Source organism: Megalops cyprinoides, chromosome 20 (genome assembly GCF_013368585.1).
Source record: "Megalops cyprinoides isolate fMegCyp1 chromosome 20, fMegCyp1.pri, whole genome shotgun sequence".
NCBI classification, from domain to species: Eukaryota; Metazoa; Chordata; class Actinopteri; order Elopiformes; family Megalopidae; genus Megalops; species Megalops cyprinoides.
The window spans coordinates 12,289,240-12,307,073 of NC_050602.1; the positions used below are offsets into that span (position 1 = coordinate 12,289,240).

Below are 17,834 nucleotides of genomic sequence, written 5' to 3' on the forward strand. Positions count from 1 at the left end.
AAATAAAAATGAGAATATCAGCAATATTGTTACATATTTGAAAATATATTGATTGCTGTCACTCCCACACATACATCATATTCTGCTTACAGCTTACACTGTATAGCATGAACAGCTATTATTCTTATGACAACATATGCAAAAAAAAGACATGTATGAAAGTGGAACTCACTAACTAAATAATAAATGTCACACAGGACATAGGAAACATATTTATATTTCAGATGTCACATTCACCGAATACCAAGACACGTTACTTTTCTGTCAGAGACAACATTGCAGCAACATCACAGCAGTGAAGGAGAGGGATGAAATGATAAGCAGGATGGACAACAGATGGGACCTCTCCAAGTCTAGGTTCCGGGCTGTTTAGCAGAAGCCATGAACCTTAAAGAAGAACTGAAGTCATCAAGCTTCCCTTGGTTGTGGATTAGCATCTGATTAAACCTGCAGGATCATAGCCCTATACACAAAAAGGCTGCCCATTGCCAGACAGGGAGGACACATAACCCACCAATGGACTTGACTCTGGGTTCAGGGAGGCCCCCTCCTATGTGCTGATCCAAGAAAGCATCATTTCACTGAAGGACCGCACAGACCTGGTGCAACTATCGCTGGTGTAAAAACAGTCCCTGCCGCTTAAAAACTTATTCCATCAGATTAGAAAGACTTGACCCCATAGTGAATGTTCTGTCCCTAGGACTCTTCAAAGGCATACTTGTAGCTGTGCCCCATACCATTGTTCCTGAAAGGCTGACTACAATATACTTTACATGTTGAAATATCAGTTGAACACAATATAGTTGAACCTCCAGCACTGATAAATGCTACTATTTAAGCATGGGCTTGTAAAGAATCTTGCTGAGCAGCACAGCACCTGTGAATACAGGCAGTAATGTTGTGCTCTGTAGTCAGGTGAACCAGTGTGGCAGTGTGTCATTGGTTCTGCGGAGGGCGGTCATGTGTTCAGCTGCGGCAGCGCAACACCCTCACTTCCTCCAGCGTGAGGGGCGTGGGGAATCTAGGAGTCTACGAGACGTGGATGTCAAAAATTCCTCCGACATTTCTTGGTGCACAGTCCCTGGGTTTTCCAAACATACATCACGGGAGGCTTTTATTGAGAAAAACACCTGAAATGTAATGGTCTTCTCAGCGTTCTTCCTTTACGTTTCAAAATGGTGCCCTTCACCTCATTCAGCTTGACAAATATCCATGTCTGCGCATGTACATCAAATCAGTCTCTTCCCAATCAGATGTTTCACAGTGTGTCCCCTGGATAGGGCAGGCACATTCCTCACTAACCCCACCTTTCGACCCATAAAAAGACAGATGGACAATTGCAGGTTCCGATCCCGGACGGATAATAGAACATGTCTTTTCCTCAGCAGATTTCAACATTTTAGCGTTCCAGAGGATTCATTTTAAAACAAAATTAAATTCAAACTTTTATCTAAAAACAGAATAAAACAAGCTCCGTGGGGGGTGAGAGGGGGCGGGGGCGTGGATTCCAATGAAGGCACCTTAGTCGTCTGTTCCTGTCAATCTCTCACATTTCTGCTCTGCGATTGGTCCGCGTGTCCTTCGCACCACCCTCTTCTACTTCATCCTCTTCATCCTCCTCGTAATTTTCCTCCTCGTTAACCGCCACCTCTTTTCTGGTCTGTTTGTTCTCCTTTTCTGGGCCTTTCTGCTCTTTCATATCCACCTAAAACCAACACAGTCACAAATGAGTGCCCATGTACATACAGGCTTATGCCAAAAAATTATGATCACACACTACTATATGATTTCCAAATCCACACTCTGTCCCTTGGCCTGGTCAACAGTATGTACAGCTTGGAAAGACAACGGTATTTAAATCCCCCAAACACTGTCATCCAGTGTTGTTTAACAGATACACAGGGGACCTAAAGATTCAAGTTGTACTTGGAAAGGCTGAAAAGGAACACTCTGTAATGATAAAAGTTGGACCTGTCTGGAATGGTGAATGATGGAGTGTTCTGGAATATTTGAGGATGAACGTTCTGAAATGTGCTGGAACAGCTGAAAATGAGTGTTTTGAAATGATGGAAGGTGCAGGGTTCTCCACATAATTAAACAAAAGAAGGGAAAACACTCAAATTACAGAGGAAACAGGAAATTCTTGAGGGAGAGAGAAAAGGAGGTACAACCTTTGTTCCAACCATGGGAGCTAAAAGTGTGCAGCCTTCTTTTTCTTAATCCTTCAATTTTCAAAAACAACTGAAGATCAGCATCTTGGAATTGTAGAAGGATGACAATCCTGGGCTGTGTTCCAAACCATACAATGTTGCTATGTAGTGTGCACAGCAAGTATGCACGGCTGTCAAGTTCATTCACACATGTAAAAACATGTAGTGCAGTATGCTTGAAATGACCCGGAACTCATATTATAATATGAAGGACGCATTGGCTGCAGACTATCCAGGGTGTGTTTCATGTTTCCCATTGCAGAATTCATTGCAAAAGAAAAGGGCAAAAATTTAAAGAATTTAAATACTAGAATTTAGAAAGGAAAAAAGAGCAGTGGTGTGTAGTCAGTATATAAGCAGCTAGGTAATGAACAAGTGTAAGCATTTATCACATATCACAATTCTTAATCGGTATTACGCTAAGTTAACTTGCGCAAATTAACTTGCCGGCTATAGTATTTATTATCTGCACAAAATACTTAACCTAGATATCTAGCTTGCTAAGGTCAAAGTTTTTTTAATGTAAAATTATGACACAAACGTTCATTCACAATTGATGCATACTACGTACTCTCATTACATAGTTTGAGAGTACGTACACTAAAACGTGATTTAGAAGAGAGTATGTACTATGCAGTATGTCAATACACATATGCAATATGTAGCACATTAGTGTGTGATTTGGAATACAGCCACAGAGTAGTTGAAGATGAACATTCTGAGAGGTGGAATGTGTTGGAATGGTGGGATAAGGTGGGATAAATTACTGAAGGTGTCACACATTTATAATGACACACTGAGCCAGTCACTTTAAGTTACCTAGTCTTTAACTGAAAATCAGATTTTGAAACTAAGAAAATCGTTTTCAGTATACAAACCATATACTAATTTTTGTTTTTGTTTTGTTGTGCATAAGCACTAGGGGACAACCCAACACAGAGAGGTTCTCTGGGGTGTCTTTCAGGATTGAAGGGACACTCACTGGTTCTCCATTCTCCTCGTTGTAGGGGTCCTCTTCGTTCATCTCCTCTTCCTCCTCCCTGTTCTGACCCTCTGGCAAGTCATCCTGGACCTAGGGAACCAGCAGCACATTTCCTTATAGCCAGGATTCTCACTGTGGCATGTCTCACCTGTGTTCATTCTTCTAATTTATTTTATGCTTTATATGCTGAACAGGGCTATCTACTAAACACAAGGATTTTCAGATAATGGCACTCGAGTGGAAATGGGCTGCTTCTCAAAATATGTACTTAACACAGCGTGTGTGTGTGTGTGTATGTGTGCGTGTGTGAGTATGTGTGTGAGTGTGTGTGTTAGTGAGTGTGTGTGTGTGTTTGTGTGTGTGTGAGTGTGCGTGCGTGCGTGCGTGCGTGTGTGTGTGTGTGTGTGTGTGTGTGTGTGTTCTACCTCCTCCTCTTCCTCCTCTTCATACTGTTCATCCTCCTGTTGGTCTGGATTTCCAGCCATCTGCAACAAACCACAACAACTGTCACCATGGCAACACATTCCGCCCACACAAGACAAATCCTAAGCCATCCTCCACTTATCTGATACCGTGCACTTCACACCAAATGCACATGATACAAGACAGGCATGTCAAATTAAGAGGGATATATATACAGTTTCTGTTTAATTCCTGACATTTTGAGCAAGGTTTTGAACTTTGACCCACCCCTACCACCTCTTCACCACCATAACCCCCTTCTCCCTTCTCCGCCACTAGCGCTCCCCTCTCTCACCACTAGTTGCTCGTCTGTGGCGGGCCGGTTGGGCGCCACCTCCGCATGCTGCTCCTCAGCTTCCTCAAACTCATCCTCCCCCTGGTTGTTGGGGTCGTCCTCAGGGTTCATCTCCTCCTCTGCTGGCCTCTGGGTGTCAGACAGGGCGGGGTGAAATGGGGTGAGGAAGCGAGTGGGCGTAAAAGATGACATTGTTCAGCTGGGTCTACGTCCTGAGAGATGACCCTGGGCCATCTGTAAAACTGGGTTCCTATGGCTGCTCACCCAATATTCAAACCAACCATATTCTCATCAAAAGTCCAACCAGTCTGGTACCTGGTAACCACTGCTGTAAAACTATCATGACAGTAATGGAAAATGTCATATTATCTGCATGCCTATGCCCATGCATGTGTACATGTTTACTTCATAAGTTGGGAAATTAATTATCCTTTTAGAAATGAAGTAGCTGTATGGAATAAATGGCTATTAATAAAGTCACAGTGCTTTCCCTGTGCAGATGATGGAAATATATGCATTCCCTGTTCACTGACTGAAATGCATTGAAACAGACTGGCAGAGACCTGTGGATTTTACACTACCATCAGCCTCACCTCCCCCTCATGGGGCCTGACAGCCTCTTCATCCTGCTTCTCCTCCTCCTCCTCCTCCTCTTCCACATGCTGAGTTTGTGTGTTCCTCTCTGGAACAGAGGACACAGTCACAGGCTCCATTAAGACGAGTCTTACATTACATTACATTCATTTAGCAGATCTTATCCAGAGTGACTTCCAGCACAATAAAACAGAAGTACATCCATTCATGCTGAATGAGCAACAGTGTCAGACCAGAGTCTTAACAGAACGGGATTTGACACACACAGGAAAGACAATGTCCAGGTTAGTGTCAAAAGGGTTTCATGCTCACACATACACACAAACACACACTCAGTGAAGTCAGGGTCCAGGTTAGCATTCTGCCAAGTGGTCTTACCTTCCTCTTCCTCATTCTGAGGAATTTCCTCTCCCTCAACAATGTCTGTGTCCATGTTCTCATACTGACTCTTTTGCCTGGGAGAAAGAGAAACGGAGAGAGAGAGTTACAGAGAAAGGAAGGGAGCACAGGTATACAGGTATTCAGGCAACGAAGAGAAAAAAGAAATTACAGAATACGAATTGTTACAAACTCGCTACCTCCCCGGCTCGTGGTTATGTAGTGTGTACGCGAAGTAGGGCTGCAACCTGACATGAGTGTAAATTTCAAAAAAAATTCAAAATAAAACTGGCACCGGGCGGTTTTATTTTTACATGTATAGTATACATGTGTAGGTGTGTGAGCGAGACACTACCCCCTCGTAACAGAATGCACAGATTTTTAAATTCATTTCTGACATGATAAAAGAAGAACTTGAGACTCAAATCCATAGCACACAGCACTGCTGCCATTTCAGCCTCCCCTGAAATGACCTGCGACCTCCACAAAACCCTCACAATGCTTAACCCCTGACCTGAGGTGCTGCTCCTGCTGTTGCTCCTTGCGGCTGGCCTCCCTCTGCTGCTGCGCCTCCCTCTCCCGCTGCTCCCTCTCCCGCTGCTCCTGCAGGCGCTGGTCCCTCTCCTGCTGCTCCCTCAGCAGCCGCTGCTCCCTGTCGTGCTGCTCCCGGAGCAGCCTCTGCTGCAGGGCCTCCTGCCGCAGACGCAGCTGCTTGCGCTCCTCGGCCAGCTGCGCGGCCAGGCGCTGCTGTTCCTGCTGCTGCTCGTACGCCGACTTCACCCGCTCCACCTGTGCCTGGGCATGGGCGTCGCCGTCCTGGTCGCGGTCACGGTCCTCTCTCTCCTCCCTCTTCTCCTGCGGCGCTGGCTGGTGCTGGGCGTGTCCCGCCCGCTCCGCCTCCTCTTCCGCCCTTTCCCGTTCATTACGATGATCCTCCTCGGCTGCCCTCTCCACCTCATTGTCCTCTTCCGCCTCCGTCTGTGTTGCATGCTGGGATATTTCTGGCTGAGGATTGCGATTCTCCTCCTCTTCCTGGTGATCCAGCTGCGAGTGAGAAAGCACACCTTTGCCTGACCATGTAAAGGTGCCATTCTATGAGTACTACGGACACACCTTTACCTAAATTTCTACATGAGCCATTCTGTTAGCACCTAGGATATTCACCACTTATTTTCATGGTGCAAATTATTTAGTTGCAGCTACAGCAAAACCAGAGAATATTTTACCAGTCCTTTGTAACCTAAATGCATGTCAAAACCCTGATCCAGGTGGAGTCCTAATGTGGTCAATGTGCAAATCATTCATCTGTGACAGAGTGAACTCAATAATACTGAGGATGAAGATTAAATAGAGACCCATTTGGTACAGCTGCCTTGTACTGGAGAGGACTGCCAAGTATGATCATCATAAACACCGTAACCAGTCATATGAGGTCAGAGCCTTGGACCAACGTCTCATACCCGTGACTGTGTGTCCTCCTCTACGTGCCGGGGCTCCTCCTCATGGGCAGCGGCTTGGGGCGGGGCTGGGGTGGGTTTGTGAGGCGTCTGGCGGAAACTGGGCATCCTGTTCAGGGTCTCCTTCAGCTGCTTCAGCTCCTCCACTTGGACCTTCACAGAGAGGCAACCAAAGATCATTCTCACAATGTTTTTGTTATAATGTCACAAAACACTGACCATGCAAGGCAAGTTATTCATGAGGTTGAATAGGCTGCCAAAGCTTCCCCTATTTTTCCTTTATTATTCTCTTTTTGTCTTAACCTTAACCTGTCTTTACCTTAACTTATTCAACCTATTGTCAGTTTCCTTACTGTCAATGCCTCCTGCTGGTACTGTGCCAGGCCAACTAAATCTAGCCACATATCGTTGCTGACAGCCGAATGCTAAACTGAGATAATTACACACCTACTCCATATTTACTGGTAAGACATGAAATCACAAGGTGTTGGATAAAACTGGAAAGCAGACAGTTGGACACAGATCTCCCTTACGTGGCGTGAATAAAAAGTGGGATCTGTGAGAAATCATGATTTCTCACCAGAGGACAGATGCTGTGTTTTGCACAGGAGTCTAACTATCAGAGTTTTAGGGTGACCTAACATTTTTTTATTTTCCATGAGGTCTTTAAAATTGATCTGAGCTTTGTTGTCTGTGCTTTGTTAATTAGCCAACAGTTGCCTCTGGGATATGCATACTTGGCACTTGATGTGTTCATATAAATCAACAACTTGATGGTCCTGCTATACATCTGTGCAGAATCTGTCCCACTCTGCATGAACACAGGTAGCTGAAACCGATGAGGTGAGTCATTGGTTGTAGTTGGTAGTTTGTTTGGCGTCATTGTATTGCAGGTAAATGATCACATTGTTTTACTTTTCCAACAGTAGTTAACCTCACTGGACCACCCATCCCAGTGTTGTTCAATTTGTCCTTCAAGCAAGTAATTTGGCATTCACAGAAGGTTAATATATAGCTAGTACATGACCAGAGGTGCCCCTGCTGTGAATTTACTCAGTGGTAGCAGCAGCTAAGGCTATGATGCAGGAACTCCTTTGTATTACTGGGCACAGCATTGCTTGTTACTAACTTGCTCTTTATTTTCCCAGCCAATCACAATACAACCAAACATGCCTGAAACTGTAATGAAAAATGCCTACAGCACACTGACTGAATGGGTAACTCCCCTGCTGATTTGCATGTATTTTCTCTGTATATATTATCTCAGTTTAGAATGTGGTTGTCACCAATCATGTAATCAAGCATCAAACATGGCCGTTAAGTTAAAGTAGGGTGTGATGTGATATATTTCTAGGAAATAAATGAGTGACTGTAAAGTATACACATCCCTGGATCCATCTATGAACATTAGATAGGATATAGTCTATAGTCAGTTGGTCTAGTCTTTGGGCATGAAGTCTGTAAACAGATACCATACAAAAGAGGTGAACATACATTCAGGTACAAAACAAAAAAATTCAGAGAAAGGAGGAGAGAGAAAACGAACTTGCATGTTACGGTTGTGCAGTGACATGCAGGACGGGGATAAGTGTGGTTAGTAGCAGATGCGGAGGGGCGGACTGAGTGTCTTCTGCAGCCCGACAGGCAGAAATACGCAGCCAATCCACATCAACCTCATGCTCTAGGACGTCAGGGGTCACAGGTCAACACAAAGGCAACAAGACGGCAACAGCGCCCATCTACAAGGAGGAGAGTGCACGGTCCTGTTAAATCTAAACCTCGCACAAACATCGGACAGACCAATCCCCTCCACCTCCAGTTCAAATTCTCCTCCTACAAAGTATAGTAAACTGACATTGGTATACACAGCAAATACTGCATGAGAAACAGCTCTCTGCTCCAGCTTGCACAGATGTGACCACTAAGTTCAGCGGGCATGTCTGATCTAGTATCGCGAATATTGATGGTGCCAAAGGCAGTGTACAGGCTGTTCCCTGCCACTCACGACTCCAAAACAAACTCCTGCGTTTTTAGCTCCGCTGACTTTAGCAGTAAGGTTTTTGCACCATTTTTTTCTCCTGTATCCCTCCCGCCTGCCCCCTGCCTGAGGCACAGCCATATTTTCCAGCTGATTTACTAAAGAATGCAGTTGCTGTCGAGTCCAGTCACCTCAGAGCAGCCCAAGAGGCCTAGCCGACAGGCCAGGGGTTCAACAGCCCTGGGGACGCGGCTGGATTCAGCAAACCACAGGGTTAGCACCAGTTTCCACACATTAGCCACAAATTTATCATTAGGCTGAGAGATAATACTTCATAGAGAAGGCAAATTCTTTCACTGAACCAAATTTTCTTGGACTCAGTTGGAAAAAATGGATATATATATATATATATATATATATATATATATATATATATATATATATATATATATAAACAGAAAATTAGGATGAAACCAAGGCCCTGGGGCAGAATGTAATCAAGCCATTAATCTCTGCAAATCAAGCAGCACACACCCAGAACAATTACTGGTTTACCAAATGTAAGAGCGAGTATTTCTGCCTAAAAAGTAGAACAGATGTTAGTGCACAGAAGATTTGTAATTTGAGAGTGGTGGGCGATTAGTGGTTTGCACACTTAAAAAGTGACAGCTGGGTAAAGCAGAGAGACAAAGAAAACAGAGAGAGAGAGAGACAGCGCTGCTGTTCTCTGCTCTATGACTGGAACACATCCTGCATTTCATGCACTGAAACTGGAGTAACGCAGAATGAAGCCACAGCCAGTAGCGAGAGTGCCCGGATCCCTCCCCACCACCACAGCCCTTAAAAAAAAACAGGTCTGACCTGTGCAACAGCCAGCGCACTCTTGTGGTCCTCCAGGGTCAGTGCAAGCTGGTCGTGCGCACTCTTTAGGTCTTTGTGCTGTTGCTGTAATGTGGGAAAAAAAGGATTGTTCAAAGGCTGTATAATGGAAATTAGTTCCTAACATCCGAGAGAAATACAGCAATTAACAAAACGTATACTTTTTCAGAATGCAAAACTGCTGTTGAACAGCTATAATTGTCAGAGCTGTCATTCAAATTATACACATGCTAATTTATATTATTAAACAAGGAAAAACACCCACCCACCATTTTTTCTTTCTACTGTTGACCATTTGTTTCCATGTTACTGACTGTACCACTCCACTTGAATTCTTCACTTCGGTCCACCCCTCCACATCTCCACCCCTACACCACCATGATTTGCCAACAGCCCTTGGGCCTCGTCTTACCCGCACATCTAGCAGCTGTGTGTGGACGTCCTGATGGGCTTTCCTCAGCTGTCTGTTCTCCTCACGGAGGTTATACACATTCTCTGTTACGAAAAGCAGGGTTACGTACACACAATACAGGTTATACACACCTACATGTGTTATGCAGTATATATTTAATTCAATTCAGTTCTATTTTTCCACAGCTTTTTCCATAAAGGGAATTTATCACAAAGCAGCTTCACAGAGATATATATTCTCTAGCACACAGAGATCGGGTTACGCATAAATACACTACAGGTGATACATGTTCTCATCAGATGAGAGGGAGATGTACCATAAACATACAGACACACACACAATACAGGTTATATATGCTTTCTATCAGAAGAAAAACAGAGAGATAGAAAGATCAGGATGTACAGGGGGAAGAGCCCTGTCTCCTGTACCTTTGAGTTTGGAGACCTCCACTTCCTTGGTCTGCTGCAGCTTGTCAATCTTCTCCTGGTGCTCCTCCAGGGCCCTGCTGTGCTCCTCCCCCTGGTTCTGGTGCTGCTCCTGGAGATCATAGAACTGCTTCTTCAGGTCCTCGTGCTGATTCTGTGGGACAGGAGAAGGGGAAGAGGGAAGGGGGACAGAGTGAGGGGGAGAAGAGGGGAGGACAAGAGGAGGGGGGAGAGCAAGAGTCATATGGATAATTCAGTCACGGGTGATAGCATTCTGACAGGATCAGAGCAAAGGTGAATGAATGAGTTAATGAGAGTGGGTGGGTGAGTGAGTGAGTGAGTAACTGAGGAGGTGTGGGGGAGTGACAACAGGAGTGAATGAATGTGAATGAGCAAGTATGATTATCTGTACCAGATATAAATCAGAGATTATCAGAGAATGTCACTGTATGTGTGTATGATTGCATGTGTGCACAAATTTGTCTGTCTGTGTGTGTGTGTGTGTGTGTGTGTGTGTGTGTGTGTGTGTGTGTGAGACTTGCCAGCACAGCTGCAGAAACAGCCAGTCGAGAGACAAAAATGCATATCTAAAGAACAGGATACAGAAGCGCTGACTAAAGCAACAGCACATTTAGCATAGCCCACCTTAAACGTAATTGCAAAAAAAAATTAGTGCTTGTTTACATACCTTTAACATCTGGTGTTGCACATGCAAAGAGTTAAACCGGTTGCTGGATTCTTGCTGTTTAAAAATAAACACAGAAGTAAACACTGTGAGTCCTTTATATATTCGACTTTAATATATCATTAATTCTCGCTTACATCATATATACCTTTTCCTTGGTTAGTATCTGCTGTGATTCAAGTTTGTACACCTGGTAATCTGTAATAACAAGGGAAAGAGATAAGTAATTAATGGTGAGACCTCATGCAGGGAAAGCAATTAATAATAATTTTAACAGTTTTAACAAGTTTTAACAGTTTTAACATTTTAACAAGTTCAGTTGTACCTTCTTTGGCCTTCTTGTGTTCCAATCTCTCCTTCTGTAGTGACTTTTCCAGTCTAGATCGATGTTCATAAACCACTGATAGAAAGACAGAGAAGTGAGGGGCATTGCACAGATACACCACCACTACATTACAGGCATTTAGCAGACACTCTTATCCAGAGTGACTTACATAGGTTACAATTTTCACATGTTATGCATTTATACAGCTGGATATCTACTGAGGCAATTATGGGTTATGAACCTTGCCCAAACGAACAGGAGCAGTTCCTCAGCAGGGACTCAAACCAGCAACTTTTTGGTTATGAGCCCTGCTCCCACTACGCTACACCCACACCATCCACACAGTACCAAACAACACATAGCACCATCTATATAAGGCTATGTCACATACAGTACCACCTACACACAGCCACACCAGATAAAGCATTAACGACAAACTAGCTCTATAACCTCCCTAATCACCCGGGAGGCTGCAGTCATACACAGCTGAAGTGGGCTGCATCTCCAGCTCACTTCAAAGAGAAACAGCAAAGCGAGCATCTCAAAAAAATCTCTCAGAAATTAGCTGCATTCACGGTAAGATAACATGGAAAGAATATGCAGTACAAAAGTGCAGCTGAGTGTCACCTTAAACCCCTTGAACCCTAGATTTAATCAGGCACTCAAGTGTTTGTGCTGAACAAAACCCGCTAACACCGCAGGCCTCGAGGTGAAAGACTATATTGGGCTGTTGGGTCCATTCAAAGCAAATCAAATGTAACTGTATCTCTACATTATGACAGTGCAATTCTATACAGTATCTTTGACAGAAGCTGCTCTGGATCTAGACCATCAGGTGTCTATTCAGTGCAAGTGCATGTATTCATGACACCATATATGGAAACTAAAGCAAATGCTGGACCAAACTAGTAATTCTATATATCTATGGCTCTATCTATATCTATATCTATATCACAGAGGTAGGATGGGAGGTGCTGCTGTTGTGGGAGCAAAGTTGAGACAGCTTTCAAACATGCATGTGTCCACCTTGACACCTACTGGCTCATTTACAAACACACACACCCTGACCCCTGCTGACCCACATCTGTGAGGTTGTGCTGGGACTCTCCCATTGACGCAGACAATAGAAATTCCCCAATAGGGTGTCAGTGCGATTGATGACTCTCAGGGCTGTGTGCCAACATTACATAGGCAAGTTCCTTATAGACACAGCTTCTCACAGAGGCCGCACAACACAGAGACAGCACACAACAGAGGAAGCACAGAACAGAGATAGTGAATCAGCCTGTGCAGCACAGGGGCAGTACTGGAGAGACAACATACAGAGAATCCCTGTGCTCACACATGAGTCACACACCTCACTGACAGCCCTAAAAGTCAAGATGGAGTCACAGCTCAAGGCTCTTTGCATTCTTCACGAAGCAGGAAGACAAAGGAGAAAGAAGACAGCCTTTAAACATGCCTATGCCTCTGTGTTAGGGTCTCAAGGTCTGGAAGGTGAGTTTAAGGGGTGAATGGTGGAGTCTGGTGAAGAGGGGAAGGTAAGAGTAAATCCTACAAGCCCCCCTGCAAGATCCCCCTCCCCCCCCCACAAACAATGACATACAGCTGTTACAGTGTAAAAACGGCCAATCGATACGGCCTCACCCTGGGGTTTAGTGAGAGGGAGTGACTCTCTACACACAGAAGAATCCATCCTAAAAGCCCTTTTACACAAGGATCGGATGTCTGTAAGTGCCCGGCCTCGGTGCAGAGACGGAGTAACTGAGACTGATTCTGCAGGGGCTGCACGTCTCATATTCCCCATCTTTATTTAGATAAAGCAAAAAATAAAATAAAACAAAATTACTGCTCCATCTCCTGTGCCATGCTTATGGAGTGCCAAAGTGAAATTATCCACATGGGCAATTAATCAACTATAAAAAGGCCTTGGGCGGGCTATTACTGGAGATACTGAAAGAGGTCATACACTCAAATGGTCTCCTTTCCCCCTCTGTAAAAGACAGCAAAACAACACATTCATACAGGAGTAGGATTACCTTCAGGGCAGTGGCAGATGGTAACCTACAAATAAGAGAAGGCAGAGAACTTCTCTTTTCACTGATCCTGTTTTTTTGTGATGAACAAGCATGCCATTTTATATTAGACTCACCCATCATCATCTCGTTCCTTGTTCACTTAATTGAATCCAAGTGATTACCGCTAATGTGACAGCAATACCTCCCGATGAAATCATTTCAGCTCTAATGAACAAATGCTTTTCAGCTGAATTGTTATAATCCCAATTAATGTAACCCAATCTCTCTCATAATGTTCATTATTTAATGTGAAGTACATAAAGGACCTGTAATGCAACATTAAATACAATTAAGTGAAAAGGAATCGGCTGCTGGTGGGGGATCTTTACTAAAACTGACTAGCTTGTTCATCTCGAGAAACAGGTTCAGAACCATTAGCCTATCACCTGAAAAGGTAGCAGAAATTAACTTCCTCTTTTCTGTCTTTCTCATGGACTGCCACTGTCTTGGGGCTAACTGACATCTGACCTGACCCACATACAAAAAAAAGAACTGATTGATCTAGTCTGCTTTCTTCAGGAATACTTTGGCATCATTTTCAACAGCTACACAATTGATATTTTGGCTTGCCTACATTAGCATTACTGAGGGCAAGCATCTTTTATACAGTCACAACTCATTAATAAAATGGAAATGAACACTAGTTCTGCTATTAATATTACGCCAACATAAATATTATACTGCATGGTTTAGTGGTTGTAACATGCCACTCGCTAGGACAGGGCAGTGTTTGAGGACTATTCCACTGAGGTGTGAGTGGAGGGCCCTGTGGAGGGGAACATCCAGTACCAAGACCAAAATTCCATTATTCATAACATCCTGAATTCTGGTCAAACTGTTGCACAGTGGAGCCCTGAGGGAGGATGGGACACAAAGCTCTGTCTGGAATGCTAAGCCATGGACACCAAACCAAGGAGAATGTATTTATTATTAATAACAAAAATACCAACGGTAACCAGTACATATTAACACAGTAACACAGACCGAACACCAACAGACTGACATCAACTGCTAATACGCTAATGTTGTTAACAGAGCCAATATTGACATCAGACTCATTTAATCCACATTAGAATGAGGGACTGTTATGAAAGGTGAAAACACACACACACACACACACACACACACATGCACACACACACAAAGGACTTATAAGAAGCAGAGGCTAAGTATGAGCAATATCTCTGGTCGATCAAACAGTTTGGGGGAAAACTGCCAGAAAATTCTAAGTGACAAATCATATTGCTGCCTGACAAGAATGAGTTTTAAGAGCAGTTTTACAAACTTGTCAGGAAAAGGGAGGATCTTAAAGTTGCTTCATAAATCAAACCCAGGCTTCCCTTACAGCAAAGGGTAAGAGACTGGAGGAATCTTGAAACTTTTTAAGAGTGATATCTCTTTTACACAGCTACTGTATTTCAGTGAGCTACACATGAGTTACAAATTACAACACAATTATTCATTCTGATATGTTGTTCAATGTTTACATTATGATGTGTGCAGCAGACCTAGCTAAGAATATAGTCAGAAGGGGGGTGTTCCAGCTTCCAGTATCGTTTTATTTTGGGCCCTGCACTGCGGAAGTTTGGGAATCGCTTACATTGATCTGTCCTGCAAGCTGTGTTGTCCTGCAATGCTATGCACAAACGCAACAGCTGGTGGCATTCACGCAGATGAGGTGACATGACTGCTGTTACTGCAGTTAGTTAATGTCACATACTGAGCGTTCATCAGGCGCTTTTCTGGACGGAGGTTGTAGGGCTGAAGGTAAAGTTGCACCAACAGTGCGATTTCCGTCGCTGATAGGAGTCAGTTGCTGAGTCAGATGTGACGAATATGCTGAAACTCTCGGGTCCACTGCAAGTACACACTGCTGGTCCACACTCACATTGCAGACGGACAGACGTGGCGACCAAAACAACTTACAGCAACAAGCAGAATGGACAGAATATAGTGTAGCGCAGTATGGGGTAGTACATTAACTAAAGTACATCTAAAATGCAGAATCCAAACACAAACCGTACGGTTTTTGTGCTGTCAAAGCGCACACGTCAGCTTGTACAGTGACACAGATGGCTGACCGAATACGTAAATTGCTATAGTTGAAAGTTTGGACATGCCTCAGATTACCTTGGAGCTGCGCCGAGAGGGATTCCTGATGCTGCTGGTATTTTATCGCCATCGCTTCTGTTCTCCTCAGCTGCTTGTGCATTTCGTACGAAATCATGCCCGCGTAGATGGTGCCGCAAACCGCGGTGACCAGTATCAGGGACTGGAAGATCCGCTTCTGCCTCCGCGAACACACTCCGTTCCCCATGTTCGCTCTCGCCTCCACCCCGTGTGCCAGTGTGGACCGGCTGAGACTTCAGACTTCGTCCCCAGAAACCCAAACTTTTGGCAACTTTCTGCGTTGTTTTAGTTTTTCCTATATATCTGTTGCCTGTACCTTAGCTTTCCTCAAAGCATCCCTTCCAGTCAATCACGAACTTCAATACGTAAAAAAGAACTGCAGGCACACAAAAAGCGGACCGAGAGTAAAATATATATTTGGTGCAATTTCTTGCGACCGAGCTTACAGTTCTGCAAAAACTAGGCTGCCAAGTATGCCCCTTGTCTTACAAAGTTGGGAAAAAAGAAACGCAGACCGCAGAAATCCCGCACTTGTCATTTACCCAGAACGAACACTGGGCGAAAAAAGAAAGGATTTCGCAATGCAAATGGAAGTAACAACTTTTTAAAAATATAGTGCCCACGGCAATCCTGGCAACGCCATCATGGTACCTTTTAATTTTAGTTACGTGTCACCTAGAAGTAGCCAGACACCATCCAACAACGAAGCTCGAAGGAAGTCCCGCCTTTCTGGAATACTGTAACATGTGGGCTATAAACGCATACCCTCCTGATTGGTCCTATTTTTCCATGTCCCAGCCCCATACAGACAGTAAAACTTTTCTATTGGGCGCCTATGTTGACCGTCAAATCAATCGGGAAGGTTTTTTTTAGGGAGTTGGTACCCTTCAGTGACGGCTGAGACCAGGGGCGATTCTAGGATCAGACCTTTAGGGGGGCTCAGCCTCTGATGAGAATGTGACATGCATACAGTGCCTTGCAAAAGTGTTCAACCCCCCTGCTAATTCACTCATTTCACAGGATAACAGTTAATACATTAATATTTTTCTATATATGATATTCTAATTTACAACAATAATACTTCTAATTAATTACTAGTAAATAACATGAGTTTTACACCATGAAAAATGGAATATTCTGTTTGCAATAGTATTCAACCCCCTTTCACTTTGGCCAACCTCAATTCAATTAGGTAAGCTCCCCAGGCATTATAAGGTCTTGACTACCTGTCCACTTTCTCACCTGGTTCACCTGGTTCTTCTTGCTCTCTCTCTCTCTCTGTCTTTCTACCGACTCCATCCTGCTCTCTCTCCTTCTCTTCCTCTCTGTCCTCCTCTTTCCCTCTTTGTGCTGTCAACCAAAAGGCAAACGTAACGACCAAACAGAGAATTTATAATCTGATAAAAGGTATAAATTGATCCATATCAATGTATAACATTATTCTAATCGAATATTGGGTTGCTGTGGGCAATGCAGTTAGGTAACGTCATTTTGACGTAACTCTCTCACCTGAACCTGGCTGTTTTCTTTAAAAAAAAATCGTATACCCATCTATGGAAAAAACAGACATGTCCAATGAGTCAGGGTTTGTTCCAATGCTTCAATTCACTGTTCATAAATGTACTGTAAATATACCATAAAGCCCAGTTCTATCAGAATAAGAAACATTATGACTACTTTAAGTAAAATGATAAAGTGCATCAGTTAGCTCCTTAGCTGGCAACTGTGCAAGCAGACTAGCTCAGAAAGCTAACATTAGCCGATACTCTCTTGTGAACTACGAACTAACGCTCTTCTTTGACACTATTCACACCATGGAACTATAACCAGACACTAAGTAAGGAATAAACCACGACTGGCGGAGCAGTTCTGGAAATGGAAATAGACCACGACAGGTTGGTGTGATGCGGCCCGCGGCGAAGAGTAAAATAGCCGATTACTCCTGGAAAAAAAAAAAAAACCTTTTAAGACAGGTTTGAAATGAAAGGACAGGATATCAAAATGTCAAAGATACTATTTTAACGTCATATAAAGGGTCCCACCTCTCAATATCTCAATGTAATTGTCCAATAGGCAGGATCATGCTGAGGGGTCACTGTCACTTTTGACCTATTCACACTGCTGTTTCGAGGTATGAATAATGTATTACCGGGATTTTTTTCCCCTCAGGAATACAGGAGTCCTTCCTCCAATACACAGGAGGCTGTAACTGTTTACATATGAGTGCAGAGTAAATATAGCAGCACTCATCACAAACAATGCATATTGGGCATTGCATGTGATCTCTGATATGCCGTAATTGCCAAGCATTATGGATTTGGATGAGAGTTTTAGCAAGGAAGAGATGGATAATGCAGTGCAAGTTCATTTTGCCTATGTCTTTGGCAGCTGGCCTTCAAGCCAAGTGCATCAAAATGATGCATAATTAGTATTCTCTGGTTATCGCTTCTGAAGTTGAACCCAGTGTTATTTCTGGGAAGTGATATATGTTTGTTGTTGAGAGAGAGCCAACACCACTGAATGTGGGCTACAGTAATTGTTTGA

At 43.7% G+C, this 17,834-nt stretch overlaps 1 protein-coding gene across 1 annotated transcript; it reads right to left on the reverse strand.

Annotated features, from left to right (window-relative positions):
- Nucleotides 1–1,443: 1,443 nt before the first annotated feature.
- On the reverse strand, nucleotides 1,444–15,928 carry LOC118795741 (Golgi integral membrane protein 4-like). The gene is made up of 15 exons (XM_036554444.1): nucleotides 15,291–15,928; nucleotides 11,083–11,157; nucleotides 10,906–10,955; nucleotides 10,761–10,814; nucleotides 10,076–10,226; nucleotides 9,648–9,730; nucleotides 9,218–9,301; nucleotides 6,382–6,531; nucleotides 5,436–5,965; nucleotides 4,922–4,998; nucleotides 4,543–4,631; nucleotides 3,950–4,078; nucleotides 3,618–3,677; nucleotides 3,193–3,282; nucleotides 1,444–1,705 (listed from the first exon to the last, which is right to left on the reverse strand). Exons 1-15 carry the CDS (start codon nucleotides 15,475–15,477, stop codon nucleotides 1,547–1,549), a joined length of 1,968 nt encoding a protein of 655 aa, XP_036410337.1. The 5' UTR covers nucleotides 15,478–15,928; the 3' UTR covers nucleotides 1,444–1,546.
- Between the last annotated feature and the right edge of the window lie 1,906 nt (nucleotides 15,929–17,834).